The sequence below is a fragment of the Schistocerca piceifrons genome, chromosome 2 (genome assembly GCF_021461385.2).
Source record: "Schistocerca piceifrons isolate TAMUIC-IGC-003096 chromosome 2, iqSchPice1.1, whole genome shotgun sequence".
In the NCBI taxonomy this organism is placed as follows: Eukaryota; Metazoa; Arthropoda; class Insecta; order Orthoptera; family Acrididae; genus Schistocerca; species Schistocerca piceifrons.
This window is the reverse complement of record NC_060139.1, coordinates 21,287,772-21,306,958: the sequence shown is the minus strand read 5'-3', so window position 1 is coordinate 21,306,958 and position 19,187 is coordinate 21,287,772. Positions and strand designations below refer to the sequence as shown.

The following is a 19,187-nucleotide window of genomic DNA, read 5'->3' as shown; positions in this document are numbered from 1 at the left end:
TTTCAAAAGGACAACTGATAGCTGAAATCTATTATTACAAGTTTGTCACGTGTTCTGTACAAGAAATTGAAACATTAAAAATTTTAAAAATAGGTATGTCATACCATAAAGCGCCATATATCTATGAGAGCTGAATACTCACAAGTTTATTTATTTAAAAAAAAAAACAGTCATGGCACAGCAAAGTAAATGCTACAAGCCAAGTCCCATTGTTCATTGTCAAGATTAAACCAAAGCATACTATAAGTGGTTGTCTATGATCGAACTATCAGAGATCGCACCTTAAAACCAATTGTGACTTTTTAGTAAAAGTATTTTAACAAACAGTATGGAAGATGTTATTCACCATGTACAAATTTGGCTGCAGTTGCCCGACTTCTAAAATAATCTGTCAACAAGGAGTTTGCACATATGCAATACCCCAGGTACCCTTGTATTTGTCAGTAACTAATTTGAGGTTCCTCTCCTTATATAGCCAGCATATTATAGTCCTCTACTAGCCCTTAATATTTTAGCCACCTGTAACTTGAACCCTTCTGGTTTAGTAATCCTCATGAAATTTGCTATTCATTAACAACAAACAAGTGAAAAAGCTTTGATTTTGATGTTATACTTGCAGTAATGACAACCATTGCTAACATATTTGTTCATCGATAAGTAAAATAAAGGGAAAGGCAACCACTCATCTATAGCAGATCAATGTGCGGAGCACAAAAACATGTAACAGAAAACAGCTTTCACACTAGCTTTTGAGCATTGGTTCTTTTTCTGGGAAAAGTACACATTCACACACACAACCACACAGACACCCAAATGCACACTCCTGTGGCCACAGCAAGACTGCTGGCTTACTGGTCTTCGCATGAGAATGGAGTTTGCATTACAATTCACTTACATCTTTCAACCCCATGATAAATATTCACATTACTCCTACAGTCTCTTTGATAACCTCTCTGTTCTTAGGCTTACGATTCAACATCTGTCAAGCCAAGCAATGAATAACATTGTGAATGCTGATATTAAAATTAGCAGTCAGTAAAAGCTTTACAAAAATATAAACTTGAATTTAGAGTTCAGTGACATCATCACATCTGTTTATGCTGTTGGTTTTAAATGCAATAAAACCAAGTGCCGTTATTGACTTGCACAATTTGTGTTATATAATCCTTTTACTTTATCAGTCATGTCATTGTTTGCTGTGAAGCACGCTGCATACAAAATGATTCTTGGTGTACTCCACACGAAAAAACTATCTGTCCCTGGATTTGGGCACGGGCACTAGACAAACATCAAATCTTTCCCTGCGTCAATTCTGTTAAATAAACCATTATGTTCCATTACTTTCTAATATATACAATACATCTATGTAGCTTAGCATGCATTACACATCACTGGCCTCTCTATCGAGAACTGTCTCTCGTACATCTAAAAGCAATAGACATACAAGTTTACATACTAGGTATTCATACCTTAATTTTTCAGTTAAACATCTGTCCAGATTCAAAAATCTGTCTCAGTAAGCCTTTATTTTAGTATAACCACTGATAATCGATGTTTTTAAACTTAATTCACATGCACTGTGTTCGTAACATAAATAATCATCAAAGTATTCATTAAAGCTCGTATCTTTCCCAAAATTAGTCTTGCAGTCATCATACATTCTAGTTCACCCAAGGGACACAGAAATTCATATCTAACTATGTCATTACTACACACTTATTCCTTTAGATCTCAGTAGTTGTATCAATATATTTATACATGTGCAATTTCGAGCCATTTAATTCATTAGTTACGTCATTTATGCTTCGTTTCAGTAATTCATTCTCCTGTCAAGATTCTCACATAGGAATTCTGAGCTTTGTTGTTGTCACTACATGTTCATTACTAGCATTTAACTCTGTAAAATATCTTGCAACATTATGTTCTAATGTTTCAGTATTTCCCTTTCCATCAGCCTTTATTGGCTAGTTACTATTTTCAGAGCCTTGTTCAGCATTTCATTGATCAATTTTATGTCATTTGACTTGATGTTTCTTATTTAAATGTTTCAATTTAAACAGTTACACAGGGTTTCCATAATTAAAGTTCCAGTATCAAAATGCTATAGAAAGAGAACTGCTACTCAGAATGGTGTCAAATTTGAACAGCATATTATTGCTGCAGGGAAAACAATCAAGGAACAGAAAAAGAAATTAATGACAATTTGATAAATAGATGGTGCTGTAAGGATCATAATATGCACACAAACAGATGTGTGGCACAAGGCTGTTCCTCAGTATGTGTCCTAGATGTCCAGCATGACTGTCTTCGCGCAGGCTCACACACTGCTGGTAAAGCCCTTTTCAAGAACAGTGGCTGTGAACCAGTAGTCCTGCAGAAGTTTCAGATACTCAAGAGTATAAAAAAAGGCACTGGTCTGTTGTCTGCTAAGGATGTGGAGGAAATGATTACAAAATTTGGAAAGACAGTTTCTTTTAAAGTGCAATGCGGCAGAGAGAGGAAAGCAGTTGATCCGATGTTTGTCAAAGATCTGGTCACAGCATTGTAGGAGGGGTCAAGTGGTGGTATGCCAACAAGCAGGGCATGGGATTTGCTCAAACACTGGACATGCCTGCGAGCACTGTGCATAAAATCCCTCAAAGTAGCCTGCATTTCTATCCCTTCGAAATCACCCGTGTTCAGGAGTTGCTTCCTGCTGACCTGCCAGCAAGACAAATGTTTGCTCTGGAATTTCTTGCTTGCATGGAAGCGGACAGTGAATGGCCATAGAACATTCTGTGGACATTCAAAGCTCATTTCAATCTCCAAGGACATATCCATACACAAAATTGCAGAATACGAGTAATGGAAAATCCGCACGCAGATCAACCTCTACCACTTCATTCTGGTGATGGTGTGGTGCAGGTTGATGGAATCGTTTATCATAGGGCCACATTTTTTTCAAGGCGATGAGTCCTGCAGGTCCTGTTACCTGTACCATCACTGGTAAACGCCACAAAAGTCTTTTGCACACAAACGTCATTCCAATCCTCCAACAGCATTGAAATGTGGGTAGAATCATTTTTAAGAAAGATGACACTATCCCACACATTTTACAGTCAACAAAGTGGCTATTGCAGCGGCATTTTGAAATGCTAGAATTACGGTATTCTGCACAGTGTGGCCGTCCATATCACCTGATCTTAATCCTTGTGACTTTTGGCTTTGATGTTATCTGAAAGATGTTGTGTTCAGTGGTTCAGTTACACACATAGCTGAATTGAAGGTACGCATTCTGCAGCACATTCTAAATGCGAGCCCCAAGACACTCTGATCTGTTGTGGAACAAGCTGTTTCTTGATTTCTGCTTGTTACTGAAAGTGGTGGACGGCATACTGAACAGAAGAACTTCTGTGAAGTTTGGAAGGTAGAAGACGAGGTACTGGCAGAATTGAAACTGTGAGGACAGGTTTAGAGTTGTGCATGGGTAGCTCAGATGGTAGAGCACTTGCCCACAAAAGGCAAATGTCCCGAGTTCGAGTCTTGGCCCGGCACACGGTTTTAATCTGCCAGGAAGTTTCATACTGAACATACCTTTCACCAGTCTCATGACAGTCAGAAAAGATGTAATTTTGCGTATTATACAGTTTATGGCCCCAGGACAACTGATGTCATTTTGCCTTTATGCAGTTTTTTACATAAGGACAATTAAACACAAATTTTTGCCCATCCAATTTGGTATGACCTTGTTGCGGTAACAAATTTGTGCAGTCATGCACACTGAACAATACAGATGATGTAACGCACAACTCAGACATAGCTGTTGTAATGCGATTCATCTGCCATTTTTAGCTGACCCCATTTATGTTGAGAATGTACAACGCCATCTACTGGAAAAATTCCCCTCCCCCCTCCCCTCCCCCCATGATGATTCCCCAGCTTCAGTAATGCTGTTCAAATTTGACATTGTTCTGAGCAGTGGTTTTCTCTCCACAGCATTTTGAAAATGCAATTTTAATTATTGACACACTATATTTAAATAAATCAGTTTTCCAGAAACAGTACTGTACAGGACTCACCATTCACAAATTCAATAGAGTATTTCATTGTTTGCACGGCCTCAGCTGCAGCATTGTTGAATTCGCATCTCTGCGTCTCAAAAGTGTGAGTGAAATCACCATGCACACTTCGGAGCACACTGCTGATGGTTGTAGGATCACTCCAACACTCTCCCCATTCCCACCAGTAATCTCCACCCGTACATTAATCAAATCTTCTTCTTTTTCTTGAGTATAGCTTGTTCTCCTTGTGGCACAGCACGAACATCATATTTGTTCTGAATATATATTTAATTAGATAGTTTTTGCATTTTGACACCATAAGGCAACAGCTTCAGAATATTGTTTATCTGCTTTGCTGTAATTATCAACATTGTTGTATTGCAACTAACATTACTCTCTGTATTCAAACTGATAATTCCCAAATTTGTCAAAGTTATCATTATGGAAACTGTTTCACTATGAGCAGTTTGTATATTAACAGATGTTACAGTTTTCAAGATTAGATCACTTATAGTTTCTCTCCATTCATAGAATATTTAATAATCTGTTTTTACTTTGTCACAGCACAGAAAGACCTAAGATCTTATTAGCTTTGTCTTTTATGTAGTAGTCTGTATTTCAGTCACTTTTTTTCTCAAAATACCCATTTTTATTCAAACATTCAGGATAACATAATTGGAGATAAAAGTTCAGAATGATACTTACTTTCAGAAAATTCGAACACTTTAAATACTTTCCATCCCATAACAACTTCTCACTGGTTTATTTTGTCACAGAATACATCACAGTGTACAACTTTGCCACAAAGAAACTTAAAGTCATAAGACTATAGGCAAGTGTGGCCAGACATGAATAGAACAAAATGACAGTATCCTCTCATAGTCGCTTGCTGTCAACTGATGTTCACATGCTGACTGACGTGACAGTGGCCCACTCACTGCAAAGTATATGTGGCTGTGTTCTCAGATCCCTGCTCATTCAACATGTAACATGTAATTATTTTTGTAGTAACACGGTTCGCGTTTTCCGTCGCACTTCAGAGTAGACCGGGAACTGTCTCATAGGCATGCTCGATGTGAACTGACTGGGCGCGGCCCGTGCTGCCTGAGTTGTTGTTGTTGTTCCACTGGCAGAGGTCGTGGCCGAATTCTCGCGTGCCCTCTGGTGGACAGGACTCTATTTGTGGCAACTACCGTCCGTGACGCGCCGTGCCAATGTGCGCCTCTCACAATCTTTCTGGTGGCTACTGCACTCCTCCTCCTTCGGGGGGTGAAGCCACTGTGATCCACTGCGTCGGAAGGTGGAGCGTCTTGCAGGAGTGATGACCTCCATGTCCATCGGAAGGCTGGAGTCGAGCGGATCTGCCAACCCTCGAGCCGGAACCTTCGAATACGGCTGGAAGTGACCCATACGAAGAGGCCCACGTCGTCCCACCACCGGAACCCGGGACAGAACGGGAGACAGGCTGTCGAACTCTGGATCTTGGTCCACCCCGGGAGGGGCAAGACCCAGTGGCGGGGACAATGGGGAAGGGACGACCACAGGTGAACCAGCCTGCTGAGAAACCGGGCCTGCAAGGGGGGCCGGCTCTCGCTGGGGCATCGCTAACTATGGTGATGCCGGTGCTGGAGCTACTGGAGGCTGCCAAGGCTGAGAGCCATCGCAGTGTGGCGGAATCACAGGGGGGAGGGGTGGTAGCGTCCCCTGAGAAACCAACACAGGTGCTGGCAATGGGAAGCCGGTGCCCGAGGGGTCGGAGGGTGGGTGCCCAAACGTGGACGTAGCTGATTTTGGTGACAATGTACCTCCCGGTCCCCCGTCTGCAGGGTATAGAGCCGGCAGCCATTTCGGCGCAGGACCACCGCCGGTATCCAACGTGGATTGCGACCAAACGCACGTGCCCAGACCGACATACCCGGTGGAAAGCCGGGTACTCCGTTTTGCGAAGACTGGCGAGGACCGGGCCGAAGGAGGTGCAGCAGAGTCCTGGGTTGGCACCCGTGGAGGAGCTCTGCGGGGCTGCGTTCTCCCATAGGTGTGGTCCGGTATGCCGTCAGGAAAAACGTCAACGCCTCCTCCGCATGAAATTCGTGCACATACTTTTCCATCTGTGTCTTAAATTTGCGCACCATGTGCTCGGCTTCCCCATTCGATTGTGGATGAAAGGGGGGAGAGCAAACGTGCCGAATACCGAAGCACCTACAAAAATCCTGGAAGGTCCATTGTCTGAGACCAGGGTGACTGGCAGACCTTCCACAGAAAAGATTTTTGCTAGTGCCTGGATTACAACCTCTGAAGTGGTTGAGGAGCAGCGAACCACATATGGAAATCGGAAGTAAGCATCAATGACAATGAGCCAAAAGCCATTGAGAAACGGGCCCGCAAAATCGATGTGAACACGTTCCCAAGCCTGGGTTGCAGGCGGCCATGAAGAGAACGCTGACCTGGGAGATGCCTGTTGGCTCGCACACTGGGAACAGGTGGCCACCAAGTGCTCAATTTCTCTGTCAATACCGGGCCAGTACACATGTCTGCGAGCCAAGGTTTTAGTACGGGAAACACCCCAGTGCCCCTCATGTAATAACGTAAGGACTTCCCTTCGCAAACTTGCAGGAACAACCACGCGAGGAGCTGTATCATCGGTAGCCAGAAGGAGAACTCCTTCCGAGACAGAGAGGCGGTATCGTAGAACAAAATAATTACGAAGAGGATCCGAGGCCCGGCCTGGAGGTCGGGATGACCACCCCTGCTGAATGAGGCGAACTACTTGCCGGAGAACTGGGTCAGCTGCTGTTTCCCTGGCGACTCTAGAACTAGTGATCAGGAAGCCATCAACCACTTGGCCGCCTGCAACCCAGGCTTGGGAACGTGTTCACATCGATTTTGCGGGCCCGTTTCTCAATGGCTTTTGGCTCATTGTCATTGATGCTTATTCCCGATTTCCATATGTGGTTCGCTGCTCCTCTCGATCGAACTTACGATCCGGGGCCACCGGAAGACGGGAAAGAGCGTCTGCGTTGGCATGCTGTCCGGTAGGGCGAAAATGAATGTCATAATGGTACTTAGAGAGGAACAAGGCCCAGCGCTGTAGTCTGTGGGCCGCCCTATCCGGAATCTGAGAGGTGGGGCCAAATAACGATATTAACGGCTTATGGTCAGTGATTAACTGAAACTTCGTGCCATACAAGAAAGGGTGAAACTTGGTAACAGTGTAGACAATGGCCAAAGCCTCTTTTTCCACCTGAGAGTAATGGGCCTGTGCGGGACTAAGAGTTTTAGACGCAAACGCCAGTGGCTGCTCGGAACCATCTGCGTTGCGATGGGCCAGGACCGCCCCCACCCCATACTGCGAAGCATCTGTAGCCAGGACCAACGGCTTATGGGGGTCAAAAGTAGCCAAACACGGCGCTGACGTGAGGAGGCCTTTCAACGAGGTGAACGCTCGCTCGCATGCAGGCGGCCAATCAAAAGGAACACCCTTGCGCAGAAGGCAGTACAGGGGGCGGGCGATGGTGGAAGCCCTGCTGGGAATGAACCGGTGCTAATAGGCAATCTTGCCTAAAAAAGCTTGTAACTCCTTCAGTGAAGCGGGCCGCGGAAGGTCGACGATACCTTGGACCAAACTTCCTAGCGGCTGGACGCCGTGCCGAGAGATTGTGTAGCCCACATACTCAATGGACGGTTGGAAGAAGTTTGACTTACGCAGGTTGCAACGCAAGCCCACGGACCTGAATTTGAGAAAGAGGGTGCGAAGGTTGTGCAAGTGTTCCTTCGTGCTGCGGTCCGTGACAGTTATGTCGTCCAGGTAATTAATACAATGAGGGATTGTCGACCTGACGTGCTCAAGATAACGCTGGAATATCGCCGGGGCACTCGATATTCCAAAGGCCAACCGCTGGTATTGGTAAAGGCCAAACGGGGTGTTGACAACCGCCAGCCGTTTGGAGTCCTCATCAAGAGGTATCTGATGATAAGCCTCCGAAAGATCGATCTTCGAAAAATATCGGCCTCCCGCTATGGCGGAGAACAATTCATCAGCACGAGGTGAAGGATAGGTGTCCACCACCAATTGGGAATTAATGGTGGCCTTGAAATCGCCTCAAAGACGTAATTTTCCCGAGGGTTTCCTGACAATAACAAGGGGCGAAGCCCAGTCACTAGAAGAAATGGGAAGAACGACCCCTAGGGCTGTCAGCCGGTCTAGCTCTTCTTTTACCTGAGGGCGGAGAGCCAAGGGGATCTGCCTCGCGCGTAGAAAACGCGGGCGAGCCAACGCCTTCAACGTTAAGTGAGCTTCAAAGTCTGAAACACTCCCCAGGCCCTCCTCAAAGATATCCGGAAAGTCAGAGATCAAAGATTCTAATGATTGATAGGGAACATCTTCAGAGACCAACTGTATGGTGTCAGTGATAGAAAACCCGAAAGCTTGAAAGGCATCCAAGCCAAAAAGGTTAGTGGAGCTCACATCACTGACAACAATAAAAGTAATAAGCCGAGTGACTGATTTGTGAGTCACGTTGGTAGTGAATTGACACAGTAGGGGAATGAACTGTTTACCATAACCGCGTAGACACCGGTAAACTGGCGCCAACGGGGGCGACCCAAGGTCGGAGTAAGTTTGTGCATTCAACAAAGAAACTGCCGCGCCCGTATCTACTTGCAGTTATAATCGGCGCGACCGAACCAACATTGTGGGCCAATGTGTCGGGAGCCTGGCCCGATGAAACTTCCTGAATGTCAACGTCCATGTCCTGTGTAACTGCTTCCTTCGATTCTTTCGAGGCTGAGCGGCAAACTTTAACAATGTGTCCTTTTTTTATTACATTTGCGACAAACGGCCCAACGCTGGGGGCACTCCGACCGATCATGATGTATATAGCACGACGCACAGGACGGTAACAGGGCCCGGCGGCTGGAACTCTGTTTACGTGCCGTGCGGGAGCGGCCGGAACGGCCGGATTGTACCGCTTGCACGTCGTCCACCCCAGACGCAGTGGACGCTGCCGCGCCACCCTGAACCGCCGCGACATCCCGCCACGCTTCCAACTGTTGACCGGCGGCATGAGAGACTTCATACAATGGACAGGACTTCCTCAAGGGTCTTCCAACTGCAGGGCCCGTTGCCGGACCTCCCTATCAGGGGCCGAACGAACAATGACGTCGCGCACCATGACGTGGGCATACGACTCTCGCGACTGCTCCGTGACAAAATGACACTTGCGACTAAGACCGTGCAGGGTAGCGGCCCACGCCCGGTAAGACTGATGGGGGTGCTTCTTGCATTGATAGAACTCGACCCTAGCCGCCACAACATGCGTGCGGCGGCGATAATATGAAGACAGTAATGAACACAATGCGTCAAAAGACAAGGATGAGGGTTCCTGCAACGGCGCTAGCTGCTGCAAAACTTGATACAGCGAGGGAGATATCCAAGACAAGAAAAGAGCACGACATACCTCCGCATCGACAACATGAAACGCCTGGAAATGCTGCCGAAGGCGATGTTCGTACGCGTCCCAATCCTCCGCCGTCTCGTCATACGGGGGAAAGGGAGGAGGGAACGGCGCTGGAGCAGACGGCGTGGAGAGCAACGCCGGAAACACTTGTTTCATGGTGGCCATGAGCTCCGTCTGCTGCTCAACCAAAACCCGCACTAAATCCTCCATGCCGCGGATAAGCTGCGAAACCGGAACGACGACGCAACACACGAAAGAACGACCCTACTCGTCGCCAATTGTGTAGTAGCACGGTTCACATTTTCCGCCGCACTTCATAGTAGACCGGGAACTGTCTCATAGGCATGCCCGATGTGAACTGACTGGGCACGGTCCGTGCTGCCTGAGTTGTTGTTCCGTGGCAGAGGTCGTGGCCGAATTCTCGTGTGCCCTCTGGTGGACCGGACTCTATTTGCGGCAACTACCGTCCGTGACGCGCCGTGCCGATGTGCGCCTCTCGCGATCTTTCTGGTGGCTACTGCAATTTTCACAAAATCATAATGTGAAAAAATTCTTTAATTACATTTTTTTTTTTTTTTTTAATAAATATCCTTACATTGCTCAGGCGGTAGAGACAGCAGTGTGCACAAAAATTCCATCACACTTCAACTTCCATGCAGTTAGTATTTAACATATGCTGCATAAAAAGAACTCATTTTCATACATTGTATTCTCTGGCGTCACAAGAGTCATCATGCGGTAGTCTACGGAGTATGCATGTAGATGTAGATGTGTGATGTGGCTCATAATGACAGTATACATGTAATTTACTAACACAGCAAAATCCCATCTGTATGAGATACTCCCATTTGTGGAAAGCCAAAACTCCTAGCGTAAGCAAGATCTTAAAGTACACCTGGCACAAACAATTCTTATACTGATATCATTAGTTCAGAGCTTCCACAAATGTAGGTGCTCGAAGTAACAAATCTTAGATTTTAGGGAAGAGACTGCGTCCCTGTCTTACATCTTTTTTTGTGTGTGAGCATTTCATTCTTGGTCTTCCAATCTTATTATTTCCTCCTGATTCTTGTACGAGGGCAGTTCAATAAGTAATGCAACACATTTTTTTTCTGAAACAGGGGTTGTTTTATTCAGCATTGAAATACACCAGGTTATTCCCCAATCTTTTACCTACACAACACTATTTTTCAACGTAATCTCAATTCAATGCTACGGCCTTACGCCACCTTGAAATGAGGGCCTGTATGCCTGCACGGTACCATTCCACTGGTCGATGTCGGAGCCAACGTCGTACTGCATCAATAATTTCTTCTTCATCCGCGTAGTGCCTCCCACGGATTGCGTCCTTCATTGGGCCAAACATATGGAAATCCGACGGTGCGAGATCGGGGCTGTAGGGCGCATGACGAAGAACAGTCCACTGAAGTTTTGTGAGCCCCTCTCGGGTGCGAAGACTTGTGTGAGGTCTTGCGTTGTCTTGAAGAAGGAGAAGTTCGTTCAGATTTTTGTGCCTACGATCACGCTGAAGTCGTTTCTTCAATTTCTGAAGAGCAGCACAATACACTTCAGAGTTGATCGTTTGACCATGGGGAAGGACATCGAACAGAATAACCCCTTCAGCGTCCCAGAAGACTGTAACCATGACTTTACCGCCTGAGGGTATGGCTTTAAACTTTTTCTTGGTAGGGGAGTGGGTGTGGCGCCACTCCATTGATTGCCGTTTTGTTTCAGGTTCGAAGTGATGAACCCATGTTTCATCGCCTGTAACAATCTTTGACAAGAAATTGTCACCCTCAGCCACATGACGAGCAAGCAATTCCGCACAGATGGGTCTCCTTTGCTCTTTATGGTGTTCGGTTAGACAACGAGGGACCCAGCGGGAACAAACCTTTGAATATCCCAACTGGTGAACAATTGTGACAGCACTACCAACAGAGATGTCAAGTTGAGCACTGAGTTGTTTGATGGTGATCCGTCGGTCATCTCGAACGAGTGTGTTCGCACGCTCCGCCATTGCAGGAGTCACAGCTGTGCACGGCCGGCCCGCACGCGGGAGATCAGACAGTCTTGCTTGACCTTGCGGCGATGATGACACACGCTTTGCCCAACGACTCACCGTGCTTTTGTCCACTGCCAGATCACCGTAGACATTCTGCAAGCGCCTATGAATATCTGAGATGCCCTGGTTTTCCGCCAAAAGAAACTCGATCACTGCCCGTTGTTTGCAACGCACATCTGTTACAGACGCCATTTTAACAGCTTCGTACAGCGCTGCCACCTGTCGGAAGTCAATGAAACTATACGAGGTGAAGCGGGAATGTTTGAAAATATTCCACAAGAAATTTCCGGTTTTTTTTTTTTTTTTTTTTCAATCAAAATTGGCCGAGAAAAAAATTGTGTTGCATTACTTATTGAACTGCCCTCGTACATACAGGGTTTTCCAGAAATGTTGTGACAAACTATGAGGGGATGTAGAGGCGTTTGATGAGGAACACATTGAGAATAGGGCTCTATGTCTAGAATCAACATCCAATGATGGTACAGAGTGTCGAAGTTATAGGTGGCACCACCTGCCATTAGGCCACCCTTTCAGCAGCAAATGTGACTTCGTACACAGATGACCATAGGTGAAATGTCTTACAATGTTGACTGTGATTCAGTTATCGTGACTGATTGCCACAATCACTAGTGGAGAAGATGGAGCTAGCTGCTGTGTAGAATGGCTTTGTCTCCTATGAATGTGATGCTCTGTTATCTCCATGATAATGGTTTCGTGCATGTTTCAATGGTTTCACGCATGTTTCCATCTGCAGTTTATTTTTCTCCTGAAGCCCTCTAAAAAATTCCAGTGTTTTTCAATATACAGGAGAAAAATAAACTACAGAAACAAACCCATGTGCAAAACTGTCATCCACCCAGGCAACAGAGCATCGCTGTCATAGGAGACAAAGCCTGTCTACACAGCAGCTATCTTCATCTTCTTCACTGGTGATCATGGCAGTCGGTCACAAACACTGAATAACAAGCAATGTTGCTATCTCATGACTTTCTCCACTTCAGTGTATACTGACTGACAGAAAGCCCTTGATTTAAATGAATACATGTCTCTGATTTTAGCTATTGACAGAATCAGTGTAATGTATAATTTAAAGTTTTATGTATTGGCCATAATTCTCTTTAAAACAGTGGAAAGTAAATATAAACCAATTTTTTTTTTTTTTTTTTTTTTGAGGTTGAAGTTAACTCGTCCAGTAAAAATTGTGTACAGAAGCAATGAGGAGTAGAAGAAATAAGATTTGTACAATCACTGGCTAGATGTTCGTCAAAAGTTATTCAGTTTTAAGTAGCTTTAAAAATAATCCTCTTATGAGCCCTGTAGTTCTTATTTATGTGCTTGCTACAAAAAATTTGAGAGGAATTTCTCCTAATGCAAGACACTGTTTTGTGCTTTCCATTTCGTCCAGATGTTTCAGCATTTTTTTCGCTATCTTCCATAGGTTTATGTGTTTATTTTCTTTCTGAAAAATTGTTGTTACATGTTAACGTCTTGTGTGGGTTATGTGAACTACTGACACAAAATATGTACATTTGTAAAACAGTTGATTATTGGCAAGTATTTTTACTAAAGTTTGCATACAGAACAGAGTTTTTTTAATGTATGGACAAGTTATATTTAGCTGGAAATAATGTATTTTTAGGAGAAAACAGAATTTGCTAACAAGCACGCACTCTGCAAGACAATGGAGATTCTTTGTCTTGGCAATACACAAGTAAAAGTAAAAGGTGCAGCTTTTGTTCTACGAGTTCTGCCTTATCTTACGTCACTGGGGAATTTCGTGTTCACAGCAGCTGGTTTGAAAAGGATATACGGGATAAAGACCCGACCAAAAGTTGGTTCATTCCTGAAACAGGTTAGTGGTTTTACATTACCTTTTTTACATAAATTTCGTATGCAGATTAAATATGAGGTAACAATAGTGACAACCGTGAAAGAAAGCAACTGAAGTCTCTTGAATGTAATGCTTTATAGACATTACATATACTCTGAAGACAGAATGGTTTGAAGAGCTATCTGTGAAAGTCACAGAGTGCCAAATATGCTGAATGATCCAACATTTCATACTTTGGTTGCTTCCTTTTGGACGTATATCGCTGTCATCCAAAATTCCTGAAGTGACTACATTTCTGCCATTGACTGATGGAAAAGTTTTCATTTCAAAAGTTTCATAAACACCTCGGTTTTCCAGTTAACAAAACACCTTTGTGAGCTGATGTTCTCTCTCTCTCTCTCTCTCTCTCTCTCTCTCTCTCTCTCTCTCTCTCTCTTTGCAGTCAAGTAATATTTTTTCATCCAATTAGTCCAGAAGATTACACAGTGCACAACCTCCAGATTCCGTCCACTGATTAGATTACTGATTTGTTTATTTTGCTTTGGCCATTGTACGGAGAAGAACAGAATGTTTTGAATTCAGACACCTATTTCTTAACTGCTGAAAATGAAGAACTAGGCTCTTATAAGTCGTCAATAGCTGTGAGCTAATTTATAAACCAACCAAGACACACTATCTTATGATGGTACAGTAATCCAGTGTATCTATTTGAACACATAACATGGCTACTTTCATATGATGGATCAAGTTGGTACTTGATTTACATTATTTCTCAATATATACCATTTTATTGCTGTCATTGTGACGACTGTACAAGGCCAAGAAATTGGTCTTGTTTCTCTTTGTTTAAAAGATGTCACTTATCACTTGAGTTAAGCAGTTAAATATGAGAGTACTGTACATTTTGTGTTTCCTTTGAACACTTTTAATAAAATAGTGTAGTAGTAAATGTAATAAGAGCATTTATGTGTAACTTTCTCAGTAAATAATATATTAGATGCAGTAAAAGAGTGTCTTCTTACAAAGTAGATGTTGTTATTAATTCATCTCTTTGCCATCCATTTGTTTACCAATATTTCAATTTATATAGTACAGTCATTTTAGTTTTCTTGTGAATCGGCAATACCATAGTTGTTAGCAGCTAAGAATACTACTGCCAGCTGATTGTAGTTAAATGGGCGTCCTATATCTCTTCACATAAAACAAAGGACTTGAAATTATTATTTCAATCATTCATTCAGTCATTAGTCTAACTTCATTTTCCTGTACAGTACATACCTCTTGCATGTGGGATTGAAGTCATATTTTATTCCATTTGTCTGTGATTGAATGTAGGTCAAGATGGCGGAGACGTTGTATGTACAAGGGAGTGGTGGTCTTACAAAAAACGAAAATAATGTCAGTAAAAATACAGTGTGTAGGGATGAAATTATGAAGCCAAATGAGCGTATTTCTAGTCTTCAGCAAATCATCAGTGTATTGAATAGTGAGATATCTAAACTTTGAAAAGAAATAAGTCAGCCATTAGTCAAACAAAAGTTTCGAAAAGAAAAAGTGAGCCATAGTCAAACAAAAGTCCATTTCTCTTCCGCAAAAAAACTCTAATGAGTGGACAAAAAAACATATAAAACAGAGATGTAAATAAGAAAACATCTCCAGGGAGTGAAAACACCAAACAGTTGTCAGTTAAAAACAAATTTCATGTTCTTTCCGTGAGCGAAGAGGCGGGTTTAGGCCTAACATCGGTAACGGGAACATGAACTTTTGAACAAACCTTATCAACAGAATGGCGATACAGGCTCAAAGTTCGTGACGGTGAGAAATTGAGCATGCCATCTTTTGCACGAAGTAATGGGATGAATGAGAAAGACAACATCAAGGAAAACGTACATGAGTGCAAACACGAAAGTAGTGTATTATTTTTAACGGACCGTCATGGCACAAAACAAGATGAGACTTTTCAAAGAAAACAAAAAATACGACGCAACAGGTATTATGAAGCCAGGAGCAACAACGAAAAACATTATTGGTGTCGACTTACATGATAATAAATATTGGGAAAAAATGACTATGTCGTGTGTATAGCGGGTGCAAATGCTATTGCAAAAAACCAAGCAAATAACTGCCTAATGGAACTGAAAAAGTTCCTGAAATGCAATAAATAACGAAATACAATAGTTGCAACTCTACCACACAGATATGATCTAATATATCGCTCATGTGTCAGCAAATAAATTCGAAAAACTAACATTAAAATAAATCAAATGCGTTCTTTGTTTGGAAAATGTGGCGTTGTTGATATAGGCGAATTGGACAGGTGTCAGCATACCAACTTTGTGTGTAAAATGATAAATGAAATCATTGCGAACAGGGAGAGAGCGAACAGCAAAATTCCATGTACCGGTATGGGACCAGTGTCAGCAGCAGAAGCAGCAGCATCATCAAAAGCAGCAGAATCATCAGGCAGGACCAACAGCAGAAACATCAGCACATGCAGCAGAAACTGTTGCCCGTACTACACGCAACAGAAAGCAAACCTAGCGTTTTTTATGGTGAGTAACATGAGAGAAAAGGATTCGTTGTGTGAAACATCTCTCTCGTGTGTTCAATATGTGTCTTCCACACCTCAAGCAATACTATCAACTAGTGTTCTGGAAAAAGCCACTCCTAAGAAACATCATGCAAATGCAGGGGTGAGCAAAAATCAAACTTTGTCTTTATTCCACCAAAATATATATTCAAATATAAAATAGACCAGTTGCTAATAAATTTAAAAGATGAGTGTGAAAGCGAGCCTGATATACTGTGTTTCTCAGAACATCATGGTAGGAGTGGAATCCACATGCTACAGACTGAGAACTTTAGTTTAGCTGGACATTACTGTAGATCTATTATGAGAAAAGGTGGAGTTGCAATATGTGAGAAGCAGTGATCAGCATTTTGAGGTGTGTGGCATTGAGTTAACAGCAGACAGCGCAACAGTCACTGTACTGGCTATTTACAGGGCACCTGCTGGGAATCTGAATGTATTTCTGAGACAAATAGAATCATTTCTGTCCCATCTATGTAGGAAAACTGACTCAACCATTGTTACAGGTGACTTCAATGTGTGGACTTCTTAACAGAAAATAGAAGCAAAATGGACTTTGAACACCTGATGTACTGTTACAACTTAGTACCAGTGGTGGACATTCCAACTAGAGTAACAGCCAGTTCTAGCACTTTAATAGATAATGTGTTTGTAGATAAGGATAGAGCCAGAGACACTGGGCAAGTTTTGAAGATATGCAGGATAGCTGCTGCTTTGAGAGTGGCATTAGCTCTGAAATCAGTTACCTTCTGTAACCCAGGTGAAACGATTTGAGCATATCCATCACAGAGAGTCTTCAGGGTGGTGAAGGCTCTTTGAATTGCAGGGTGTGTACTGTTTCGTGCGCAGTAAATCCAGAAGTGTGGTAGGAGCCCACCTCAAAATTTTTATTGACTTTTGGTCAGCTACCACAAGAAAATTTACTGGATGAGAGTCTTTTTTGTAAATGAGTAAAAAGTGAGTAAAACTGGAAGTTTTCTCAGCAAGAGCACATGATGCCATCCATGTGTCCAAAGGTTTGTTTTGACTGCGTGCAGGGGAGGCAACCTCAAAACTAGTATGTGTTGGTTTAGCACATAGAAGCATTGTTGTTTAGGATGTCCTATAAAAACATTTGCTGGGTTGCATTCTGGAAATTCTGCACTTCCATAATTTCATCACTTACTTGATTTTCTTCCACAAGTTGAGACATATTTGCACTGGAATGCTACAACATACCTCTTGCAGACGTCCCTTTTTGCTGCAGCATGCTGCGTGTGTGACAAAGGAAACAATGTTTACAACCGGACAGGGCTCTCACTGCAGGTTTAATTGCTTACGGGTTTGTCCAGGCTGTGGTGCAGGTGAGGTTCCCACCAGATATGGCATACAGCTCGCACTTCAGGTGCCACAGAGCTGACTGCCCTGATGCATTCTTCCTTTATAAGCAAGCTAGGCTGTGTGGACAGTTTATTCACATAGCTCCCATCAGAGAAAGATCAGATTTCCTCAGTGCGTTATTCCTCTCTTTTGAATTGAGGGTAAAATGCACAATAATGTCCCTGATAAGAGGGTCTGCATAATTCTGCCCACATAGTTACTTAAAATAATAATTTCTTCTTAATCCCATTAGAAGGAGCCCCAATCTGTGTAAGGTTGATTGGAGCCCTTTTTCTGCTGCCAAAATTCTCACCTGACTGTAATAACAGGTTCTTTGTCGAAAAATGTTTTTGCAATAAAGAAAATCTTCCATGCAACTCAAGTTCTGCCAGATTTTAATGGCTGTAGCTTGTGCATTGATATTTCCTGACAAGAACATGGCTTTCCATGTCAGAAGTTTTGCAAGCCATAGAATATAACTGCAATTATTGGTGGTAAGCATCGCACCCCTCACATTGTTGAATGGTGGAAAAGCATTAAACACAAATGTATCAGAGACATATTTAGTGTACGACATTTAAGTACATTTCAGTATTGGATCACATTATTCTATATTCACAGACAAACATCTAGTCCTTGTATATATTCAATGGATTTTTGGGATGCCATGAGGAATTCTTCAAAGTCCCCACTGAACGCTGTGGCACTGCATTCATCTCTGATGTGTTGGATGGTCTGCTTAGGCACGCCGCAGTCACATGCTAGCGAAGACAGCAGTCCTCATTTGAAGGGTGAGTCAGCACATCTTCCATGCCCAGTTCTTAGTTGGTTCAGAGTTGACCAGATCTTACGGGGCAGATCAAACCCATGAATTGCCTCAGTAATACAAGGCATTAGGTGGCAAGTTGTTGGGGCATTTTGGAGCCATTCTCTTTTCCAAGAGTTGATGTCAGCCCCAGCGAAGTTGTCGAGAGTGAGAGGAGGATGTCTTGAATGAAGCCTCTTGATAGTGTGGTCAGGTATATCGATGTTTACCAGTAGTTCAGGGTTTGCTTCAATCGTGTATTCCCTAACCAAGGCTGCTTCTCGTCGTATTTTTAGGGGTGGTATATGACTCGGGACAGGTAGCCATGTGTTAGGTGTAGACCTAACGGTTCCTGAAATAATGTGCATGGATTTTGTTCACATGACTATTGTTTAGCAATATAGGTGCACAGTACTCCGCCGCAGAGTACTCCAGGTGCAGTGCAGACGTCCTCAGAGATGTTGCCATTGGTCCCTAGGTGGTTCCGCAGAGTTTATGGATGAGGTTGTTTCTTGTTCTCACCATGGCAGCTGCTTTTGTAAGGTCTGATTTAAACGACAAGGGTCTGTCTAACGTGACCCCTCGGTACCTTGGCTCCTTGTTTTGGTTGAGGCATGTGTCATCAAAATATACTTCCAGAGCTCTGTCGGCTTCTCTGTTATTGAGATGGAAGCAGGTTACTTCTGTCTTCGTGACGTTAGGCCTAAGCCTCCGTGTACGGAAGTATGCTGCCAGGGCAGACCGATGGGATGTCAGGGTTTCTTCCAATGTATCAAAATCTGTGTGCCTTGTTGCAATGGCCCAGTCATAAGCATAGCCAAATTTCCTAGAAGCTGTTTCTGGCATGTAGCAATGTGTAGGCTGAAAACCAGTGGGGCTAATACTAAGCTTTGAGGTAAGCCATTTTGAAGGAATTTCTGGCTACTGACTTTGTTTCCCATGATGACCTGCAATCCTCTGTTACCAGTAAGCTTTGTCATTTTTTGGCAGGGAATTATTTTCATCAGTTTATATAGTAGGCCTTGTCTCCTGACGGTATCATAG

The 19,187-nt window shown here is 43.4% G+C and overlaps 1 protein-coding gene across 2 annotated transcripts in view; it reads left to right on the top strand.

The window, feature by feature from the left end:
- LOC124776980 overlaps positions 1-19,187 on the top strand; it is a 65,785-nt gene that overhangs the window by 26,750 nt on the left and 19,848 nt on the right. For both annotated transcript variants that reach the window (XM_047252221.1, XM_047252220.1), the window contains exon 4: positions 13,198-13,410. In XM_047252221.1, the coding sequence (XP_047108177.1) occupies positions 13,198-13,410 (213 nt within the window). The remainder of the gene's footprint in view (positions 1-13,197; positions 13,411-19,187) is intronic.